Source organism: Ruditapes philippinarum, unplaced genomic scaffold, assembly GCF_026571515.1.
Source record: "Ruditapes philippinarum isolate M1 unplaced genomic scaffold, ASM2657151v2 ctg863_1_1_1_1, whole genome shotgun sequence".
NCBI lineage: Eukaryota > Metazoa > Mollusca > Bivalvia > Venerida > Veneridae > Ruditapes > Ruditapes philippinarum.
Genome location: NW_026861574.1, coordinates 310,001 through 335,025, shown reverse-complemented (window position 1 = coordinate 335,025; position 25,025 = coordinate 310,001). Strand labels below are relative to the sequence as shown.

The following is a 25,025-nucleotide window of genomic DNA, read 5'->3' as shown; positions in this document are numbered from 1 at the left end:
TCGAGTATACAAGAGTGTTGCCTTTTGACAGCTTGTTTTGTTTACATGAAGGTTACCATACCAGGATATTGTTGTAATGATAATACAAGATTGCTAAAGTACTAAAAATTTCTGAACATTAGTAGTAAAGCCCCTAAAATCATAATTAGAATCTGACTTGTGGCCATTTCAGACCTCCATACTTTATAGAAAGAAGAAAAAAACAAATCCACAAACAAAATGTTATGTCTCCAATTAACATTTTATTACATGATTTTTTAGTGCATAAATATAATATGTACATAATGACAGACATATATGTAGACAAAACACACACACACAGAGAATCAACCAATCAAAATGAAGATCTCATGTAAAATAATGGCCAATGAAAACAATTGTATTAGCTAAACTAAATATCACAGACAAGTGCTATAAACATGCACCATACTAGAGAGAGAACAAAAGTGGAAATTTACAACAAAAGGTAATATATAGGACAGGACTGAAAACAGGAAAAACAAGTGATGACTTTAATAAGTATTAGAAAAGATCATTCTAATGATCCAAATAGACATTATAAATTATTTTTACCTATTAGGCGTTGACTTGGTGTTACTCTTATACTTTCCTGACTTTTGTTTAAGTATCAGAGAAAGTTCAAGCTGCATGCTTCCAGATGAGCAAAAATCAAAATTGAGAGAAAAATATACAAAGATTTTAAGAAAAGTTTTCCATATTCTGATATTTTTTGGTAGTTTTTGTAGATTTACGTCCTGATTGCGATGTTCAAATGACTTCCTTTGTTTATCTGACAATATTCTACTTTCAAAATTCATTTTTAATAATTTCATGAAAATGAGCATTAATCTGGAGGCGTGCTGCATGATGTTGACATTAGAAAATATTAAATCGACAGTAATTATTAAAGACGATTTAGGAACAAATATTGCAGATATGCAATAGACAATGGTGCCCATGTCAAATTTATCCATAGCCATTGTCTAAAGTATACATCATACTTAAATGTGCATTTTAAATATTTGCTACTTGTGGGTAAGATCTATCTAATTCTACTTATAATTTACATCTTTTTTTCATATTTTCTAACAAAATGTAAAATTGTTTTTTGGGGCATGAGGTGTCCAAATTTCAAAAAATAAATTGTTACACAGGGATGTTAATAAAACCACTGGTCACAAACAGGGAACATAAAGCTTTTTCATAAATTTGTTAGTACATGTCATGGCAAGAAGTGTAATTTACTGAGGTACTTATCACAAGATTTATTGATAAAGTATAATTATGCTTTAAATAGAATAATAAGATTTTTCAAATTTGAAAAAAAATATATTAACCACCAGTTACAGAGACTACTAAATGTTTACTGAAATTATACCATTTTTATCCAAACAAAGTGAAGTTTCCACAATTTAACAAGTGTTTTAATTCTGTGTAGTAAAATTATCAATTTGATATAGGTATTTTATGTCTATTAAAATCAAATGGTGTTAATTTTACACTGAAGATTAAATCTTCTTTTCTTGCCTTCTTTATTTCAGAAAGTTTTTGACCAATTATTTCATTAGACTCTTGATACACTTTCAATACTGAACCTTAGGCATTTTAATGTGAATATTTGGAAGAAATTTGGAATGACAATGTAAGCAATGCTGAACTGGTCTTCTGTAAATCTGTATATATTTTCAAAAGCTACACTACTATAATGATGTTTAAATATGTTTTTAATACTTAAAAGATTAATTTGATAAAAAAGAAAATAACAATTTTTGACACTTTTCTTTTTGTGAAAAAAAAATAAAATCTTCTGATCTAATATCTTAACTAGTTTCTCTCTCATGTACAAGCACAGTCAAGTAAAGAATAACTTTTCATTTATAGTTAGAGTTACCTGCCTTGCACCTTAATTGATGATAATCAATGAAACTTTTCAAAATGAACTCTTTCAGAAGCAAGTTTTGATTTAGACATACCGACAAATTTTACAATATGATGACACAACAATTAATGGAAATAAATAATATCAATTCACATTTACATTGAAATCTCCTTCACATAAGCCAATCAAAATTATTAATCAGAATATAAATGCCTTTCTCAAAATTCTAAGTAACGAAATGTTTGTAATGATAATTCAAAAAATCATTTAGATCAATTATATTAATAATTGTAAGAATTTCAAACTATGAAATGAAATTCGCCTTCAATCTGGAGTGCAAACTATACACTATTCATTGAATACATGGGATTTAACGATTCCATTGGAAAAAAGATAAATATTTTTCAAGGACTTACTTTCTTTTTAAATAAGTACTTCATTTTGAATTTTCAACCTAACTCTCCTGGTATCTTAGAGGAAAGTATTTCCTAAAATTTAAAATTTATAAAAAGCAGTACTTCTGTTTCACATAATATCACAGACTACTTACTTAGCAACTTGAAAGCACAGTTTGCAACAAAAGGTAACAGTCAAAAAACATCCCTGATCATACATAGCACAATGCAATGGTATGTTCACAATTTCTTCACAGTTGCAAACATTCCCAAAGGCTGACAAAACTTTACACAGTAAACTGTAAACTTGGCATCAATTTGTTATAAATAATTATGTGTGTTTTAGGCTATTTCCAACTTAAGTCATCTTTCCGAAGAGTTGATTGCAATTTTTTCATGTCCTTTAAAACATTGAGTGATATTTCTCGTGCACTAGTTGGCCTTATCTGTACTACGCCTGTGCCACAACCTCGAGGTTTTATCGTTGTTGTGACCTCCACCTCTCCATTATATCGTGGAGAGGGACTGGCTCGTACACATGTTCCATGGGCAGATTTGGATCTTGGAGTAGAAAATTCATCATTATCTATTTTCCTGGATTTTTTCTTCTTTTTATGTGCTATCTGCAAATCCAATCAATTTTCATATATTATTTTCAAATTGAAATTTATGTACAATCACAAGTATCATCAACTTAAGCAATTTTCATGCTATTGTACGATTCATACAAACAGACAGATAGAAGGCAAACCTGCAGTCCATTCTAGTGTAAAACTTGACAGTAAAAAAAGGGGCTTAAGTCTCTAGAAGGGTAATTCAGAGTAATGGGACCTGTGCTCATCATGTTAGATAATCACAGAGAAGATGTGTGTGAAGTTTCAACTCAACAAATTCCCTTATACCAACTTATTCAAAGTGTGATGGCAATGCAAACATGAGTACAATAGATCTTCCTATTCTTATGACAGCCAAGCTATTAACACTAGTTTAAATGCTGGCTCTTACATATTCAATGAGTAAGAACTCTTAATGATAAAGAACTCAAGGAAATTCAGCATTCCTCAGCCAAACCACGGGTCTCTGGATTGCCGGTCCAGTATGCTAACCACTACTCCACAGTGGCCATTGCATATTCTTCATGCTAATTGACCTCATGTATCTAAGTTATTTTTACTTTTGATTGTGACGTCAACACTTTTATTACCATAGTGATGAGCTATTCATACTTATTTTTACATAGATGAGTGGCACCTACCTTTTCTTGATGTTTTCTAATTTTTGAGATTTGTAAACTTTTGGCTTCCATTCTAGTTACTAGAGCATCTAATTCCCTCTCTAAATCTTCCCGGACACGTGGATCTGACGCCTCACTTATCTCCTTCGAAAATTCTTGATGTTCACTGTAACAAAACAAATGACCAACTATATTTCTTTGTTACAAAATTAACACTTTACATGTTGGCAGATACATATTTTACCAATGTAACCAGTGCAGATCTAGATCAGACAGCAAGGGTCATGGCCTGCACTGTTTGCTATTATAATTAAGTAAGTTCATGTTTAGAAACTTCCCTACAAAACTGATTACTGGTCTTGTCCGGACTAAAAGATGGACAATTCTGTTTAGGATATTCTTTGTACTTTAGATATTCTTTGTACATAATTGGACCATTTTATTGCATATTGTATACTTTAATTTGTTACCATATATCATAATACAATGCTAATTGAAGTTAAACATTTGAGTGAACATTTTTTTTTTGGTTGGGTGTAACGTCGCACCAACATTATGAAAGTTGGCGACTATCCAGGAAAACCTCATTTGCCCCCGGTGCATTTTTTCAGGCAAAAAAACTGGCACCCGAGTAGAACCACCGATGTTCTGTTAGATAGTTCCCTCACATGAAAGTATAAAAAGTGCCTTGCGGGAGTCACACCCACAGCAGTGAGGAGCAAGTTCTTTGAAGTGAAAGACCTTAACCACTCGGCCATGGATGCCGAGTTGACAATTCAAATATATAGTAGTTGCTATTCACTTATATACTTTGATGTAAGTAAAGTTCTGTATATATAGCTTTCTTTTGGTATACACTGTATACAGATTACAACATCTTTGGTATACAATACAGCTTTTCTGTCCGTCCAATTGTATTTGTACATGAAATAATTTCATTTAAAATAGCAAAATACATGTACATGTAGATAATATAATAAACTATAATATACATAATTTTGGAACGATTTACTTACAAACTCATTTGATGGAACTCGTCTTGAAGCTGTAGGAGTATTTCAGCGAGATCGGTCTCCGTCGACGGAGTCGTGGTTCCTGATGATGATGGACTCGTCTGCTGGCACGTACTCACGGGGTACGAGGCATGTGAACATAGCGCCATGTTGTGATTCTTCATTAATGAAAATACTCGCTGCACATTGGCACCTACGGAATGACTGGGACCAGTGTTCTGAAATGTTAAGTTTAATAAGTAATGAATAAATTAATGCATTTCTATAATTCTAAGTTTCTTACTATTTCCATGATAAACATTGACCGAGAAAAAGAGATAAGAAAAGAATGTTGACATTTTAACTAATGTCCAGATATTTAATTTTATTTTTCTTTACTAAATTAGTATAACAAAATATTGCATATTCTAATACGCTTCACACTATTTCCCTATAAAACAGATAGGGTGGTCAAGTGCATTATTAAATGATATATGTAAATAAAAACACATAATATGATGTCAGATATGACCTCAATAAACAGAACGAAAAAATTTCTACGCTCAATGTAATTCATCATTTTTATATCCATTCTGTTTTATATTAGCATGTTAGAATGGAAATATTAATCATTTTCCTTGCATTATAGTATAACAATACACTTTTTATCGTTAAATTGCTTGCAATTAATCACTCAGGCCTATTAGCCTTTCATGATTATATTCCTGTGTATTTAACTCAAACCATGCATTATTCTACAACAAAACACTCAAAATTGATATTTATCTCCTACTTTTATCGTTCAGATGTTTTTTCTTTGCTGTACATGTATAAGAATAGTATAATCCACCTACCTTTCCAGCAACAAATGGAATGTCTGCCAGGTTTAATCTGTAATGTTTGGAAGGATCTGGTTTGTGACTGTGTCCAGTTTTCCTGCTCACTACCTTTTTCTTCTTTTTCACTGGACGCTTGCTTTTCTGTTGTGTTTTACATTCTACCACATCATCAGCCTCCTGGAGGATCCTGTTGGCTTTTTGCACTGACTCAATCTGTAAACCAGTCAAGAACATTTTGCAATGTCAATGATTTTTGACACATTTCAATATTTGCCAAGTTTAATTTTGAAAACGTATGCATTCATTACTCCAGCAAAGTCTATAAGTACTGGTATATAAATAGCAAAAGAATAAAATATTCTTAAACAACATACCATCTGAACCAAATTTACAAAAATGTTCATTTGAATAGGAAAATATCAAATGACTTAAACAAACTAACACAATCAATTTACTATATCCCGAAAAAGTAATGCAAATAAATCATGCAACATTTAATGCTATTTAGTTCTTCATGAAATAAAACTTAGTTTTACAGCTACTTTACAAGCAAGCTAAAATATATTCAACAGCAAACGGTGACAAATAAATAAGAAACGTTTTTTGAACCAACCTAATAACTTTAAGGGCCAATTGTTAACTCTAAAAACACTTGTATTTTTTTTACTTTTGAAATATTCCTGGTTATTTTTTTTATCAAAAAACAAGCTTCTTTATTCATCTTATCTCATTTAACTTGTGTTGCATTAAATGATCCATTTTTTTCTTAGATATTATCTAAAACTTATATGCTATTACAGTATATCAATCAGAGATATGACTAAAAATTGCTAAGCAATAACTAAAGCAAAATATTACATAGTTCATATATCAAAGCGAGGGTCATAGGGGGCGGGGGGATATAAGATTATCAAAAATGCTGTAGCCATTATTACATTATTATATACCTCAGCAGCTTTTTCTACAATGAGTTTTCGATGGTGCCGTTCGTCCCCAAGTTTCTCCTCTAACTCACGAATTTTACTCTGTGCACAAAAAGAAAACAAAAAACGTGAGATTAGTGATCATTCAGTATCTATAATTAGTAACAAGCCACAATAAAAACAGGTGCGAGCACACGGTAATTATGTTTTGATCTAACATGCATGTTTTTGTCTCGATTAAAATTTGTGATATTCAAGAAAAAACATTGACCTTAAGACATTTTTTGTTGTTGTTTTTTTATCAATTATTCCTTTGAAGTTTTGAATTTGATAAAGGTATCAAAGGCTTAGCTTAATTCCTAAAGATATATCTCACCATAAAAGGTCAAGAACAGCATGACTCCTTATTTGAGTTAATTTTCATGAAAATTGATTTATGTTGGGAAAACATATTTTAGAGTGTACAGATAAAGCGACTTAAAGAAGTCAAACACACTTGTAAATGTATTTCACAAAATTTACATAGTGTCCAAAATATTAAAATAGCCCTTTGTCTGTTAGAAGAATGGTAGAAAATAGTAGAAAAGTCAAGGCTGTAATTTAAATATATATAATGATATGTTTATTGGTATATATAACATGCAAATCATCACATGAATTGAAATTATTCAACTTCTTAACATTTCTTCTTCAGCTGCCTTTTTTTGAACATTTGCATATTCATCTGGAGGCATGTTGCATTGAAGTACATGTACAGTGCACAAGCCGGTTTGGTCAACATACATGTAACAATGGAAATGGGCCAAAACTCGATTTTCAGCTTGATTTAGGGGCTCAAAATTGGATTTTTTTATAATCTTTGGAAAGGACTCATTTGTGATTACAATATTTTTTTCATTATATTTTATCATACACAATCCAAAATATTCATTAAAATACTTAAGGAACAACTTGTGTAAAATGTGACATTATTACATTCATCACAGTTTTTCACTTTATAAGACTTAATTATGCATTGTTTCAATAACTGTTTTCTGTCTACTAAGCCAAAAAGAGAAATAAAATTTCTACTTATATTCATGGTAATTTATGTCAATATACCATATTAGAAGAAACAACATTTTTAAGGGTTAATCTGGTTATGGGGATTAACAGATTATCATGTCACACTGTGCAGGACAAGTCTTAAATTCTGCCATATAATCTGTTTAACTTTTATACAAGTATTAGCAAGATTTTTATGTAATCTATTGGTCAATTGTTTACTACAAAACACAGTCATGGGTGCAAGTTAAATATATCAGAAAACCTGAAAATCTTGAATTTAGCATTATTTCAATTATATTACACAGAATAAGTTAGATTTCAGTAGTACTTAGAAAGTAAACAAGAGCTGTCAGAAGGACAGCGCGCTCGACTTTTTTAGTGCTTGCCTATAAAACAAAACTTTGACAGTTAAGGGCACACAAGACTTTAACTAGGAATTTCTAAGTACAAATCAAGAAACATTTTCACAGAGTTATCTTCTCTTGCTTACAGATAGGTCTCATGATGGCACATAAGAACTCCAACTTCCAAAGTAATATCTCAAATGGTTAAGTCAACAAGTGGACAAGAATGAAAATCTTAACTGAGTTTCTAAGTCAAAAAGGGCCATAATTCAAATAAAATCCTTAACAGAATTACCTTCTCCTGCCCATGTTTTGGGACCATGATGGTAAACAAGTATTCCAACTTTCAAATTAATATCTCAAACAGTTCAGTCAAAAAGTGGACTGGTACTAAAAACTTAACCAAGATTCTAAGTCGATAAAAGGCCTTAATTTTTAAAACAAATCCTTGACAGAGTTACCTTCTCTTGTGTACAGATGGGGGTAATGATGTGAAATAGCATTAAAAGTTTCAAAGCAATATCTCAAAGGGTTAAGGCAATAAGTGGATTTTACCCATATTCAATGTATTTTCTAAGTCAAAAAGGGGCATAATTCTGTCAAAAACCTTGACAGAGTTATGTCCTCTTGTCTGTTGATGAAGGTCGTGATGGTAAACAAGTATGGTCAGTTTCAAAGCAATACCTCCAATGGTTTTGAAATAAAGTGAGGTGGTACAAAAAACTTAACCAAGCTCAATACACTTTCTAAGTCAAAAAAGGGCCATAATTCTGTCAAAAACCTTGACAGAGTTATGTACTCTTGTCTGTAGATGGAGGTTATGATGGTGAACAAGTATGGTAAGTTTCAAAGCCATACTTGTAATACTTCTGAAATAAAGTGGGGTGGTACGAAAAACTTAACCAAGGTGTGACGCCAACGCTAACGCCGACGCCGACGCCGGGGCGAGTAGGATAGCTCCCCTTTTCATAGAAAAGTCGAGCTAAAAACTGAACTGCAGGCAATTTTGTCTGAAAACTTGTACCAGAAAGTACACTATTTTATTATTTTCCAGATCCACCAAGAGCCATGTCAAACATCATTTTCTACTTGAGCAAAGATACTGGTAGATTAAATTGCTAAATACATAAAACAAATTTCCTTTTTCTTCTGGTTAATTTAACTTATACATTAACATGTCAAGTATTTTGATCCAAGTTCTATGGAACTTGCCTGACAAGACACGTTTAAATCCAATAAAATTTAAACTTGGCCACCCCAATTTATGAATAAATTATCAATAATAATATAGAGAGCTGCGTTATCTACAGGGGGCATTAATCCCTACAGTAAACATCTATTTACTTTCAACACATTTTGAAGAATTACAAGGTAAAAATCTGCATTATCAATTAATGCTAAATATCCTTACAAACATCATTTTATATTCTATTACATTCAAGTATTTATACCTTTATTGTGTTACCTGTTTATGTAATCAGGCATTTATCAGTTTACTTCTATAGACTGACCATTGAATCTTGTGTAAACAAAACAGTCAATCGTGTCAATAGCCGTGTTTGTTTACACAGCGATCTCAAATGTTTACACGTGTACCGTTAAGTCAATATCGCTCTTTTATGGTCTAAATTCCTGTTTAAACATCATATTTCAAAAATCTGATGAACTACAACAAGAGACTGCTCTGAGTGAATTGATAAAGTACCATGCAAATTTTTTGACAGGGGAAATGAAAAGCATACAAAAATATGTTATTAAATTCTTACGGCAGTTGGTTCAATTATAAATGCATACAAATCAAGAACTTAAATACAACATTTTTTGTTCATTGTATGATATAATAGAATTCATTATTTCTATGCCAGCATTTTAAACCACCTAGGTTAGGGACCTTATGAATGAAATTTTCTGAAATTTAAACTATGAATTGTGATATAAGCATACAAGATCAACATCTTTAAGACTTGGTTATGCATTGGCATGTATATATTTTTCTCTATATACTCGTGAATAATTTCAAATAACAACACAGACACATTTCTATGTGAAGTCAACATGTAATCTTTAAGCTTATTTTGTAACATGCTATGGAAAAAATTATGACAGCGTAATGATAAAATTTATCTTATTTCTTATTTATTCAAGCAAATATACAATGACAACAAGAAGCTTAAAGCATGTCCACTGTACATCAACCAGCCAAGCTGTCATAAAATGTGGGTGGCTTTCTTATACAACAATTGTTCAACTTGCAATGCAATCTTTAACATAATTGCTTATGCAAATTTACATGCCTACAAGATGTGCAACAATGCAAGATTGTTTTGAAACTAAAAATGGCATCTCATAACAACATACATCTTATAACAACAAGGTGCGTTACTCACTTCAATGCAAAGCAGTAATTGGCAATAGATCGTCTTTTCCTAATGTTCTCTTCACTGAAGTAAATATTTCCTTAACTGACATTCTCAAGGCAGTGGACACTTCTTATGTGTTCATATCATTGTAAATCTTTTTGTTAAAAAGATTCTTTGGCTTCATTAAATTGAGCCCTAAGTGACAATGCTATAATGCTATTTTGGGATTTCCCTTTTTTACACAACTGTGCTTAAATAAACACCAAAATTTTATCATAAAAATGTCTGACCAGGGTTTTAACTGTTGTGCACAAATTCATCAGAGTTAGGGGTAAATCATGATTTACAAGTGACAATGGCTGTGAGAACATTAATAAAAGACGAACCAAAAAAATGTCTACTTTTTCTACAACATTTACAGTGAAATATCATAAATATTTACCTCAGCCAATGACTGGTTGGCTGTTAATTTAATATGCTCTCGTTCAAGGTCGGCTATTTTACGGAGGTTATTTTGAAAACCGGAGGAATGCTCCTCCATGGGGTCCGGCGAGGTCTCAAGCTCTCGACTCTTCCTGAAGGCCTCTACCCGGTCTCTCTCTGTGTTTGACACTACCATGTTTTTCATGTACTCCAATTGTTTCTCCAATAAATTACATCTGGTCTCCGCTGCCGATAACTGAGATTCTAACTCTACAATTACAAATTTACAACAGATAGTACATGGTTCTGTTCTAATGCCATTCTTTTACAGTCTTTACATTTTTACCCAGAACTAACTCAATTTCATCAATGAAACAGAGCTCTTTATATAAAGTCATGAATGTTTCACATTCTTTTACAAAACAAAGTTAACTAAGTGTGATAGCATAGTTCACTTGATACTTGCAAACAACCAGATATAATGGTATTTATGATAATTGTAGCAAAAAAATACATATACATTATACAATATATGTAATTTTCATCCTTTATATGATTTTCCTGAATAGACTAATAATATCTGTCATATGCTGCAGTTCAGATTGAAATATCCATCCCAATGGGACCTGCCCATATACGGATATTCCGATCTGATCCGCAAACATATGTTAGATATTTTTTCTTGCATATTCTACCATATTCCATCATATCTTAAATTCTTAACCTCAATAAAACCATTTTCCATGGAATTTATGTCATTACATCGATATGAAATTACAATGTCACTCAAAACGGCAAAATTACATTATACTAAGCAAATACAGAGCATTTACAAAGGAATCTTAAATACAACATACTTAACATACCTTGATTATGCTTTGAGACAGTAGTTTGAGCAGGTTTTTTAGTTTCACTATCTCTCTCGAGGATATCTTTATATTTATTAGTTTCGGAAGCGAGGGATTTGAGGTTATCCTCGGCAGCGGTACGTTCCACCTCCAACTGATGTATTTTTCCTTGAAGATTCCTGAGGGCACTTATCACAGCTAAAATGAAATATCGAAAATTCTGTCATGGTACATTACTGTAACTATGGCAATGTAAAAATTGTAAATCTTTGTAAAATGAAGTCATCATAACCATGTTCCTTCAGTGCATGTTTTTATAACATAATTTGTGTTGCATTGTGAAACACTTAATAAACCTGTAAGAACACAAATCTGTTATATAATGGTGTTGCGTTGAATACAGTAAAATTTTTCTTATGATTTACCCGGTAAGTAGTAAACCATATATGTATGTACATGTATACATGCATATGGACTGATTCACAGCACACGCAAAAAAAAACAATTGTAGAGAATCAATTTTGACTGCAACTTTTTTCAGTAATTTTGCCTTTCAGTGATACTTTTTTAATTTTACAAAACTTATTTTCATTTCACTTATGTTATTCACCGATGAAAACTACAAGCTGAAATTATTTTTGCAGTTATTATCTAATAAGTATATGTTTATGCTAGTGAGGCTTTTCTTGTTTAATTTACAAGACAGGTTATGGGAGATGATCATATCTTGTCAACCCAATTTAGTAAGAACAGCTGAAGTTATACCAGTGATTTTTCAGCTTATATAACAGAGGTCTATAAAAGGCCTCTTTTTAACTAATATTTTCTTTAAAATCTAAAAATAAAATAAAATTTAAAAGTCTTCCCGAAAATCTTAACTCTTTTACTTCCCAAATTATTTTATACAATTTTAGCAATAATTTTTCCCAAAATCAAGAGGCTAAGGCCTCTTCCCAATTGAGTGAGAAAAAACCACTACTGTACACATGTTCTTAAAATTAATGTAATGTGAGCAAGATCCCTGAAATGGTCACAAGAAAACAAAAAATTTACCTTTTCGGTTTCCTTCCGGATAAGAACTGACCGGCTTATACGGAGGTCTCTCGTAGTCATCGTTGATAAAAGGCTTGGTGGGCGGGTAATCTAAATGCATGGTGGAATCTTCCTCGTCAGTGTGATAACGATATGATGTGAAGCTTGTTGGCGATTTTCTCATCAGAAATGGCGAATAATTCTAAAAATAGAAAAAGAAACGGTCTAAAATAAATGCCAGAAATAATTGAATGTGTCAGAGTATATTCTTTATGTTTTTTACATACAAAAAAATAACCAAAAAAAAATTTTTTTATAAAAATTTCATTTCAAAATATGAATTGTACAAAAATTTTCATAAAATGTAATTGTACAAAAATTTTCATAAATTGCAATGCACATCTTTTTCACTTTTTAATTCAATGTCAGTAGCAGAAGCATTATGCCTAATTGCATAAAAGGACAAATATTTAATCCACAAAATCTTTTTCCCCACTGAGCAAGTTTCAATGCACAACCTGTATCATCGCGCTATTCCGAAGTAATACTTCATAAAAAAGAAAAGAAAATTTTAATACCAATAAATAACACAGTCTAACTTTACAAATCCCACATAATAAAATATTTACAACTTTTTTTTGTAACTCCGTATCTCACAATAAAATTTCAATATCCCTTGAGACCATTCTACAATCTGCAATAATATTCATCCAATTTCATCAAGATTTTATCACCCCCATCACTACAATAGCTTTACACTGTATTTCGATACTAAACAACTTCATATTGTATTAATTTCAAAATTACTATACCTTTATGCATAAAATATTACACTAAAATCCTCAGAGGCTTTATAAATACACTTAATTAACACCAACAAACACTTAATAATTTATAAAGCCTTCTCAATGACCCATGATAAATTCCATTTTTGTTTCCTTCATAAACTATATAAAATTTAAAAAAAAATTCAATCAAATATAATCCAATTTTTATACAAGTCCAGCACCACTGGCTATTTTTCTGCCACAAAGAGAGATATCAAGATTTTTAACCCTAATATAAGTATAAAAGCTGTCGTACAGTCTACTTAAGATTCCGACTTAAATCAATCATTTGTAATATAATCCCCGCATTGAATGGCATTAAAACGATCAAAACGTAATTTCACGAGCGTGGCTAAACGTATTTCAATAGTCCATTCTGGCTGATGAATTATGAAAAAAAACGCACACATTAACTTTATCTATACCACCGTTTATACTTCACCGCAGCAGTTATTTTATATTCAAATTAATGGACGTTTAAGAGGAACATAATGACAGGCATGCCCCGAATGACCTTATAATCTAGTTTTCTAACATCAACAAGAATCAATTATTACTTTATTTAAGATTCTTTAATCCTATCATGAAAGAAAATATATAATGTCCGGACACGTAGCTGATGGCTTAATCACTGTATTAATACAAGCCAGAGTAGTGTGTCAAGTAACTATGTGACATGATTTAAGTCCCGAGTGCAAAAAAACTTACTATTTATTTTATTATTTATATATTTATTTACTCTTATTTTAACATTAACACCCACTTAATTTGTACAATGGACTTGGCTGACTCTAAAATTGGAAATGTTTGTTGATAACCCAAGGAACTTTTACATTATGCTTAATTTTTAGTCGCACATTTGGAAATATCTAAAGACATGCTAAAAAAATGCCAGCAGCTAATAATTATGTTACAAATTATTAGAATCAATAAACTTTTATTGAAGAGATTTTGTGTTGTTAAAATAATAATATTATGTTATGTGACAACAGTACATAATTATTACAAGCAATTATCATAGTATTGCAAGCAATCCATAAGTCCCCTACCGGTAAGAACCCCAGCAACATTCTGATGGGCCATTGGCCATTCAATTTTACCAGTGAATGAATGACATGAATGAACTTAAATCTTTTGAGTTCTAAGTTTGTCTACATCACAGTAATGTGTTAAGTTTCTTTGCCTAGTAAGGAAATTTTGTTTATACAACCTTGTCATATTATTACGATGTGGGATTTTAAAGTAAATCCTATAAGGAATGAAGAAGTTGGAGTAAAAAATACCAATTTCTCGAAAAAAAATCTAAGTTCAAGGGGGACATAATTCTGGAAATAGTCTTGCTAGAGTATTTAACCTTCTCAAAAATGTTGAGTGATAATAAAAAAACATATATATGAAGTTTGAAGTAGATACATTAGGAAATAAAAAAGTTATTTAAAAATAATAAAGAAGTTATTTAAAAAAGACAACATTTTTTTTCATAAAAATTCTAAGTTCAAGGGAGGTAATACTGATGATTTTTGTGCTAGAGTTGTAAACCTTGTCACATATGATGTGGTTGATGACCAGAAACTTATATTTAAAGTTTGAAGTAAACACCTTAAGAAATAAAGAACTTATGGTGAAAAAGCTGAAAAAATTTAAATCAGAAATCTTGAAATTCAGGCTATTTGTTGCCATAGCAACCAGAATTTTCAACTTAGGAAGAAAAGAAAAAGATGTGCATAATCTCCAGACTGCCATCTACCCATATTTCAAGTTTCATAAAAATATTTTCAGTACTTTTTGAGTAATCACTGGATCCAGTTTATGTGTTTAATTTGCCATATTTTCAGACTATTTGTTGCCATAGCAACCAGAATATTCAACTTAGGAAGAAAAGAAAAAGATGTGCATAATCTCCAGACTGCCATCTACCCATATTTCAAGTTTCATAAAAATATTTTCAGTACTTTTTGAGTTATCACTGGATCCAGTTTATGTGTTAAATTTGCCATATTTTCAGACTATTTGTTGCCATAGCAACCAGAATTTTCTACATAGGAACAAAAGAAAAAGACGTGCATAATCTCCATACTGCCATCTATCCATATATCAAGTTCCATAAAAATATTTTCAGTACTTTTTGCGTTATCGCGGGATCCAGTTTTGTGGACGGACGGACTGACGGAAGTTCTCACACGACAGTAATTATGTGGCTACTCTATTGTTCTCTCTATTGTTCTTTTTAGTGACAGACAGACGGACGGACGGATGGACAGACAGACAGAGGGTAAACCTAAAGTCCCCTCTGGTTAAACCAGTAGGGGACTAATTACTGGTAAGTCATGTATTGCAGTGACTGTAAGGAAATACTGTTAAGGGATGCTTTTCTGGTATAAATACCCACCATGATAGTATTGATGTAAAGTTATGTATTACAATAGATTTCATAGCATTTATGACATTACTTGTGTGGTATTGCATTGGTTATGTGACTGTACTAATGCCATGTCCAGGAAATATGAATCTGTACTGTTGTGACATTTTCATAATTATAGAATGCTAAAATGGTATTGGTAATGACATCAACACATGATAAAATATTCATATTGACTGTATCCAATGACTAAATTATGTCAGTAGGGTGTTGACATAGCATGATTTTGTCAATATTACTTAGCAAGCATATTATTTTGTCAAACTTTGGATGTCCTTATATTTATATGTAAAGAATAAGTTATGAATATGTTATATTTAGAAATTTTAGATTCAGGGATAATATTAGAGCACATATAAATTAATAAACATCATACAATCTTTCAGTTAAAACAAATTTGAAACATCAGGAACTTGCTATAATAAATGAATAACGCAAGCAAAACAAAACCGTGAGGTTTAGCATGCATATTTTTGTTGTCTTTGCAATCTTACTTGTTCACAATTCTCTATTTCAAACAAGTGATTTTCGATGAGCAGCCAGCTCAACTTACTTCAGTCCTGGATTGTTAATTGTAAGTATATGAAGTCATGCCTAGGTCACATATAAAACGGGCGCCGTCTGATTAAACGATTTTTATAAAATCGGCAGATTTTTTGATGTCCGTACGGCGCCTGTGCGATTTAAAAGTGAATCGGACGGTTGCCGCGCGGGCGCCGGGCGACAATGACTTTACATTTAATGACATCCTAGATAAATCAGCTAGTTGTAATTATGCCAGCAAAGAAGTCATCTGCAAAAGCCAAGGGGAAGGCCAAGGAGTTGGTCCGTGTTGTTGACAACAAGTCACCAACGACCAGTATCGAGGCCGTAGAAGGCGAAAATCAATCAGACATTCGCATGGACATTGAAGAAAAAATTCATGTTTATTAGTATTCAAATGAAATTCACAAATATATTTTTGAGGCAATTACAACTTCTTCAAGCTAAAATTACAACAAACACAAGCAGCCCGGTCTCCGGATGACAAAACGATGACCGCCCGGTGCCTGTACATGAATCGTCCAGGTACCGGGCGATAATCGTTTGACTACTTGTCTCTATTCAGGCACCGGGCGGGGCCCGACCAATGTCCGCCCGGACGCCTTTTAAATCGGACACTGTTTTAGTAGAACAAAAAATCGCCCGATCAAAAAAATCATCCGCTTCATCGATGTCCGCTCGATGATATTTATACTCAGTGACCCCAAAAATTATCGTCTGGCCGCCGTTAGCTTTTAAGTATTACTTAAAACTCGAAGGCGCCTGCCCGATGAGCAAAATTTTCAGCTGCTGCCGTCCGATAGTCACTGCCGCCGGACGGACACCGGCCGATATTGCGATTTTTTGGAGAAACAGACGCCGCCCGGCGGCATTTTCTTATTTGTGACCTAGGCTTCAGCAGGGCTTTTTTTCACAACCCCGCCCTTATTTTTTTTTTTTTTGGAGGGGGGGGGGGGGGAATTATACAGTATTTTTGCAAAAGAGGGGAGCATTAACTTGATGTAAATTAAATTTTTGGGGAAAACTGCATTTTAAAGAATTCTACTTTGGGGCCCCTGCTATAGAAGGGGGGGGGGAAGCCCTCATTACTATCATAAGTGACCATAAAGGAAAGCTAAACTATACAGGTTAACCAAAAGGTTTATCAAGAAGGTTTATCAATGCCAACACTGCTAAGTGGACCATGATAATGGCTTCATCCTTTCCTAAAAATTGAGAGTTCAAAATCAAAAGTAGGACAAATCCAGAACACTGCAGTGATTTTTCTCACTTAACTCAGGGAAGAGGTCTCAGGGAAAATTATGAAATGCTGAAAATGCAAATTTAGTTTATAAAAAAGTTTGAGTAAGTTAAAATTTTTGGGAAAAGAAAAATTTTGATTGGGTAGATGCCTATAACGTTATATGAAGTGAAAAATCACTGATGTCACCAATCCAGTGACAATAACTTTTAAAAGTTTAATCACATAATTTAAGTTTTACCTTATCTTCTAGGAATGGAATCAAGGACACAACATATTCCTGGGTATCTGAACCACTAGAGGACATGTGCTCGCTATCTACTGAATTACTACGACTCAGTAACGGCTCAGACGAGAAGCTCGACTCCGAACTTAAATAATCCATTTTCACGCATGCAATATTTACATATATATTTCAACACCAGATTTCCTCTATCCAACACAATACTCCAAATTATACTCCTTATTTCAACACTTATTTTAAATTTTTCGCCACTATATTTCTTTTTACAACACTTTTCCAAACTGAAAATCTACTACTTCTTCTATAATATTCTATTCAATTCAATAAGCAAAATGCCTGGTTTTAATTTTTGCAGTCACTATTTAAAAACAGTGGCTAAGTTTGTTACACTATGAAAATAAATCAGTCAGTTAAGTGAGCAACAAAAGTTGAAAGTTAAAAATCTCTTTTGAACAATACAGCCACATTTGTCACAGTCCGATTGTACTGTATTTCACACCGTATCAAATTTCTGCATTGTAATCAATTTATTTAACACTTGATTACTTTCTACAAACAAATCAATCAAAATCTCCTTTTAAGCAAAGAATTTAATTAAAAACTTATTCTCTAAGAAGTAACAAGTGTTATCTTTTATAAGTTTTTTTATCTTGAAAGTTTTACAATATATCACTCTCGTAACTTATTAATTCCTATGTTTTCATCCTATTTCAGATGTTTAGCAGCATTAGTATATGCTCTAAGTCTTACACTGTCCAATATGGTGTATATAGATTGTAGCACCAAATAATTTAATATTTCATACAGGGCAATTAGGAGACAATGCATGTATCTAAGGGGAGGGTAATATATCAATAAATAATGTATATAAATGCAAGACCCTGTCTCAATATGATAAAATTCCTGTCCTTTGTAAATCAACAATAATAGACAGGTATGGTTACAAATTTTTAACAATTTAATTGTTTGCTTAAAGTTTACAATGCTTAAATACACTACTGGTTCACATAAAAAAAATTGTTTGTTTTGGATATTTTTAGTATCAATTTTTTGGAGATCATCTTTTTATGAATAAATTATATAGAAGAAGAGATGTCATTATCATAAATTGCTGAACTTACAAGTTCCTTGAGCCTACAGACAATGCACTTCACTTTTCCCAGTGCTGGATAGTAAATAATAGCAACATAGAAAAGGGGGCATAATTCTGCAAATATGCTTAGCAGACTTACCTGCCCTTGATAGTCAACAAATATTTCAAGTTCGAAGTGTATACTTTTGACAGTTTTTGAGAAAAAGGCAAATATTCTATGTCACAAAAGGGAAATAAGCAGAGATGTATTTTAGGATCCCTTAGAAAAGTATCTGAAATTTGACAGTTACCAAATATTCCAAGTTTTAAGTGAATATCTTTGACACATTTTGAGAAATGTATCTTAACAAAAAAGTTAACCAAGAAGGGCATAACTGAGAATAAATAAACTTTTAAAATTACCACCCTTTGGAAATGCATTACAAATTTTGAACAAGTTTTCTAAGTTGGAACAGCACTCATTTTTCTTCAAGTGAAGCAAACATCACTAGTTGTTTTATATAGAGGATCTTTGTTTAGTTCAGTGTCAGATCAGAATATATTTCACCGAGTGAGCACCAAAAGGGTATTTTTCACGAGGGGCTACCCCACGAGTGAAATAAAAAATTTTTGGTGTTCAAAGGTAAAAAAATTTTTCCAATTTTACACAAAACTAAAAAAATTTTTTCTTTTATTATATGCAAAAAAAAACGTTTTAAAAAGCTTTAAACCTAAAACTGAATGAAAAAAGCGCGCCAAAAAAATACAACGGACTTTCTTTCCCGACGTCACGTCTTTAAGTTGGTACCCCAGTACTGTGCCCCGCTGGTTTTTTAAAACTAAAAACAACGAAAGGGGGCCCTTAAAATTAAAAAACCGGGAAAATTAAATCAAAGTGGAAATTTCAGCTGTTTCAAACAGTGAAATTACCAGTTTTAAATCACTGATATATTTCTATAAACCACCGAAAAGCATGTAATAAAAGCTTGTCTGTTTTTGAAGAAAAAGTCAAGCTATAGCCTATTATAATTGCATAATCTTCAATGTAGCCAATTTTTCAAACATTTAGTAGTTATTAACATCAAACTCAAAATTATACTTGCTTACATAACAATATTCAGTTGTAAGATGGGGGAATTACTCTAAAAGCTATATATTTTTGGAATTATTCCCCTTTCAACTTATTCTAAAAGCTATATTTTTTTAGTTATTCCCCCTTTCAACTTGTTCTAAAAGCTATATTTTGGAGTTATTCCCCCTTTTTAACTTAATAAATTATTCATAAATTGGTTATCGGTAGTCATTGCCCTTAACACATTTAACATCACATGTGATGCTCTTGTTTTACTTGCAGAATCCAGCACTTCCAAGGCTTTAAGCATTTGGGGTTTTTTACTTTTACTCTGCTTAAATTGTATAATGGAATATTCCTGCTTTGAAACTGTTTATTGCTGGTTTGAGGGATTTAGTATTACAACAATGTAACTGAGGTCAGTCAGGTTAGACTTCAAACATGTAGAGTGCAAGGCTCTCACATGAGTATCAGAGTTTTGACTTGTGAAAATCATTGAGGAAATGTCAGGTTACACAAACCCTATTACGGTCATGGCAAGACAAAAATCTTAAGTGCCTAAGGCTAAATGCAGGAATGTTTTAATAAATTTAAGAAATACCAATGTCTCCTGAATCAATTGAGCAAGACTTGCAGCAAGGAATTACATAGACTCAGCAAAGTCAAAAGCCAACACCTATAAATTACATGCACTAAGAGCAATTTTCATTTTTATCAAGGGTCGGTGTGCCTTATCTTTATTTAGCACACAATCTTAACAAGAAACCTGGATCAGTGGTAACCAAATAACCCTAAAATATCCTTATATATATATATGTACATGTACAATGTTTTCAAAATTTTAGTCTAGAAACAGAAATATTTTTTATTTTTTAGGATGACCGTGATGAACCAAATGGGCAAAATTATCTTTTTAATTGTACTCTTTCATTTTACCAGTAGCTCTGGTTTGCATTTGCTTTTTCTGAGAAATTAGTTTCACAAAAGTTCTGGTTTGTAAAAGCTTTCCATTTTTCATGTAACTAGTTTTGGCTTTGCATATATTCTAACATGACATATTTGTTTAACACACACATAGCACTAAATGTAAGCGTAATGCATGTCAATAACAACAAGAGCGATCAGTGATCCCATGTGTCGCCTCATGATAGCCAATTGAATATTGCAGCTACTGTGAAGCAGGAAACACAAAGAATCATTACAGGGCAAAACACACTTTTAATTCAAGGGCAATAACTCAACCAAAAATCATTCAAATGGAAAACCCTTGTAATATGCACAAGTACTAAAGCTACAGATAAATCCAGGGAAGTTTCATTGAAATTGCATCAGTAGTATAACAGGAGTAGTCCGGAAAAACTTCAAAAATTAAAATCATTAAAGGGCCATAACTCTGGTGGCAAAAATCATTGAACCGGAAAATGCAGACAATATGCACAACTAAACGTGGTACTGATCATTCCTGTAAAAACTGGACAAAATTGCACCTGTAGTTTTTGAGGAGTAGTCCGGACAAGTTTTGAGACAGACGAAGGATGGAGAAATGATCTCTGCCTGTTGCCACCACTCCCAGGTAGAGGTGACAAAAAAAAGGATTATTTTCACTGTAAAACATTTCTTATGTTGGCTATGTGATAAATAGAATATTATATTCGTAAAGCTTCAATACTGAATTTATTGAAACTCTTAGATAAAATAATATTATGCTCACCAGAGACATGCATAATATAATCTTATACAACTCGTTCAATAAATTCAGTATTGAAACTACACTCATTTAATATCATCTACTTATTATAAAAAAAATATTCAACTTTTCAACTTATATAATACTTGTTCCGTTAAACATGTTCTCTTCCATAGAAAAAAAATTACACAAGGGTTCAAACATAATAGACAGACAATTCACGGATAAACGTTTATTACAGCAGGAAAGTAGTTAAATAGTTACTACAGAGGACTTATTGAACATCAAGACGTTCCCGTAAATCACGAATTGGAGATAATTACACTACACCCCGATGGCATGATATCGCATATTAGACTTTAAGCATACTGGATTACAGTTAATTCTTCATCAAATATAATAATAACGGCTATTATGTTCTAAATGACAGTGAATAAATCACTGCAAGTAGAATTTTATTGAAAAAAAACATAAGAAACATAGAGTGCAGAAATTCTTCTGAATTGTAAATATTTTTTCACTAAGGCTTGCACAAACAAGATAACAGGATCTTAATGGGACTCCACTGAGATTTTTTGACATGAAAGGACTGGAAAATAATTTTTTTCTAGAATTGTATACCATTTGATGAAGGTCTGGACAAAGAACTTGCATTCAAATAATGTGCTCATTCCTTTTTTTTTTCAAGAATAATATTTTTATTGTTTAAAATGACCCAAAATTGAGTACATTTTAATACTATATTTAAACTTTATCAGGGAGTCCACTGAGGTTTTTTGATAATTATTTTTCAAGATTTATTATAAATTGAGGCAGGTGTAGGCTTATTTCTTGTGTGCAGAATTTAACACCTATCTCTCTCTCTGGAGTCTGATTTTCCAGAATTAAACTATATCTGTTCCAATTGTGAACAAGCAAATTCGTTGAATTTATATCCCCCGCCGAGTACTGGTTATTATTAACACAACAACTAAAGACATAAGGCTTTATTTATATATTAATCATGGCAAAACAGTTTAATTTCTTTAAAATTTTGATAAATATTCAGGGCCCAAATAACGGGGGCCAAATAACTTTGTTTTTAAATAGTAAAATTTTGGAAAATCCCAAATTTAAAGATGTATGAAACTACATAACTAATGGGGCCAAAAATTGATTTAATTTTCTGACTGGAACAAGGCCACTATATGCATATCTCCTCTTAGTATCCCATAAAGTTTTGTTGAATTCCAGCCAGTAGTAGCAGGGAAGTAGTGAGGAAACAAATATTTTTCTATATGGATACTGCATAACTAATCAAGGGCCATAACTCTGAGTTAAAGTGTCTGAACGGAACAAGCCGACGATATGCACATCTCCTCTTGGTATCGAAGGTTCCCATAAAGTTTCGTTGAATTCCAGCCAGTAGTTGCAGAGAAGTAAGTGCGGAAACGATTTTTACTCTATATGCATACTACATAACTAATCAAGGGCCATAACTCTGAGTTAAAGTGTCTGACCGGAACAAGCCGACGATATGCGCATCTCCTCTTGATATTGATGATTCCCATAAAGTTTCGTTGAATTCCAGCCAGTAGTTGCAGAGAACTACACCGGAAACGATTTTTACTCCATATGCATATTGCATAACTAATCAAGGGCCATAACTCTGAGTTGTAGGGTTTGATCGGAACATGGCGACAATATGCGCATCTCATCTTAGTATTGATGGATCAAATAAAATTTCGTTGAATTCCAGCCAGTTGTTGCAGAAAACTACTCCGGAAACGATTTTTACTCTATATGCATACTACATAACTAAGCAAGGGCCATAACTCTGAGTTAAAGTGTCTGACCAGAACAAGCCGACGATATGCGCATCTCCTCTTGATATTGATGATTCCCCTAAAGTTTCGTTGAATTCCAGCCAGTAGTTGCAGAGAACTACTCCGGAAACAAAATTTTACTCTATATGCATTCTACATAACTTATCAAGGGCCATAACTCTGAGTTAAAGGGTCTGACCGGAACAAGCTGACAATATGCGCATCTCCTCTTGATATTGATGATTCCCATGAAGTTTTGTTGAATTCCAGCCAGTAGTTGCAGAGAACTACTCCGGAAACAAAATTTTACTCTATATGCATTCTACATAACTTATCAAGGGCCATAACTCTGAGTTAAAGGGTCTGACCGGAACAAGCTGACAATATGCGCATCTCCTCTTGATATTGATGATTCCCATGAAGTTTTGTTGAATTCCAGCCAGTAGTTGCAGAGAACTACTCCGGAAACGAAATTCGGACGGACGGATGGACAGACGTTCTAACAGGAGAGTAATAATGTGGCTACTCTATTGTTCTCTCTATTGTTCTTTTTAGCCGCACAAAAGAAAATAGCCACATAAAAGCATTACAGAATGAATGACATCAAAGAGAAAGAACAGTTACCTATTGTCCCTCTAGCCACATAATTACTCTCCTGTGAGTGCGGACGGACGGACGGACGAACAGATGCGCATCTCCTCTTGATATTGATGATTCCCATAAAGTTTTGTTGAATTCCAGCCAGTAGTTGCAGAGAACTACTCCGGAAACGAAATTCGGAGGGACAGATGGACGGACGGACGGACAACGCCAAAACTATATCCCCCTCCCGATTCCATCGGCGGGGAATAAAAATGCCCAAACATTGAAAAGCGTTACAACAGACTCATTGAAAAACACCATGAAATACAATTTTCAATTTATTTCCGATTATATTTTTTAATTAATAAAATCTTTTGTTTATCTATTTTTGTTTTAACTGCCCAAGCTAATATTTGTAAGAAATTCAATTATCATGCTTTTCTTTGGGCCTTAGTGGAGTTCCTTTAACTGACAGATCAGGTTTAACTGTTAAGAATTGCAACCTAAAAATGATTTTCAATTTGATCTTCAGTATACCTTTTCATTATTATCATGTTGCATATTTTTCCCTTTCAAGTGCACCAGTTGATCTATGCAGGAATTTGAAATTATCAGTTTTCATGCATTTTAATCTTAGTGACAAGCTCCTATAATACAAAATCAGTCAAAGTCAAGTCAAAAAACATTTGAGCCGCATCATGACAAAACCAACGTAATGCGTTTGCGACCAGTATAAATCCAGACCAGCCTGCGCATCCGAGCAGTCTGATCAGGATCCATGCTTTACGCTTACAAACCCTATTACAAGTAGAGAAACTGATAGCACAGGCCCAGACTGGTCTGGATCCATGCTGGTCGCAAACCCACTATGTTGGCTTTGTCGTGACGCGGCTTGTTTATTTCTCTCATTCCATGTACCAACATGGCACAATGAGGTGTACAGCTATAATGGATGCTATTCAGGCAATACCTTAAAACTATCCCTAAAAAGAATGAGTGTTTATTTCCAGACTGAAAGGTGAAGTCCATTTCAGATATTTAGCATGGTAGCAGTTAAGCATGCAATAGTATAATGTATTTGGCATAACAATTGTGGCATAAGAAAGAATCAATTAGGTTATGGTATGTGAAGTTGAGAAAACAATATAGAGACCTTAACCTCTAAACAGAATGACAAAGTCAATTCACCGTGCTTCTGATGCACAGTTTTTTTTTGGT

General features: G+C 32.7%; 1 protein-coding gene across 6 annotated transcripts in view; it reads right to left on the bottom strand.

Annotated features, from left to right (window-relative positions):
* Positions 1 to 222: 222 nt before the first annotated feature.
* Positions 223 to 25,025, bottom strand: part of LOC132716219 (centrosomal protein of 57 kDa-like) — a 37,022-nt gene continuing 12,219 nt past the window's right edge. For 3 of the 6 annotated variants that reach the window (XM_060699442.1, XM_060699444.1, XM_060699440.1), the window contains exons 2-9: positions 12,338 to 12,518; positions 11,303 to 11,482; positions 10,456 to 10,706; positions 6,287 to 6,364; positions 5,355 to 5,552; positions 4,525 to 4,739; positions 3,530 to 3,674; positions 223 to 2,897 (exon numbers count right to left, since the gene is read on the bottom strand). In XM_060699442.1, coding sequence (XP_060555425.1) covers positions 2,622 to 2,897; positions 3,530 to 3,674; positions 4,525 to 4,739; positions 5,355 to 5,552; positions 6,287 to 6,364; positions 10,456 to 10,706; positions 11,303 to 11,482; positions 12,338 to 12,518 — 1,524 coding nt within the window. In that variant the 3' untranslated portion in view covers positions 223 to 2,621. Of the gene's footprint in view, positions 2,898 to 3,529; positions 3,675 to 4,524; positions 4,740 to 5,354; positions 5,553 to 6,286; positions 6,365 to 10,455; positions 10,707 to 11,302; positions 11,483 to 12,337; positions 12,519 to 13,128; positions 13,268 to 17,586; positions 17,755 to 25,025 lie in introns of those variants that run through there. The other 3 variants (XM_060699439.1, XM_060699443.1, XM_060699441.1) reach the window with 3 other exon arrangements.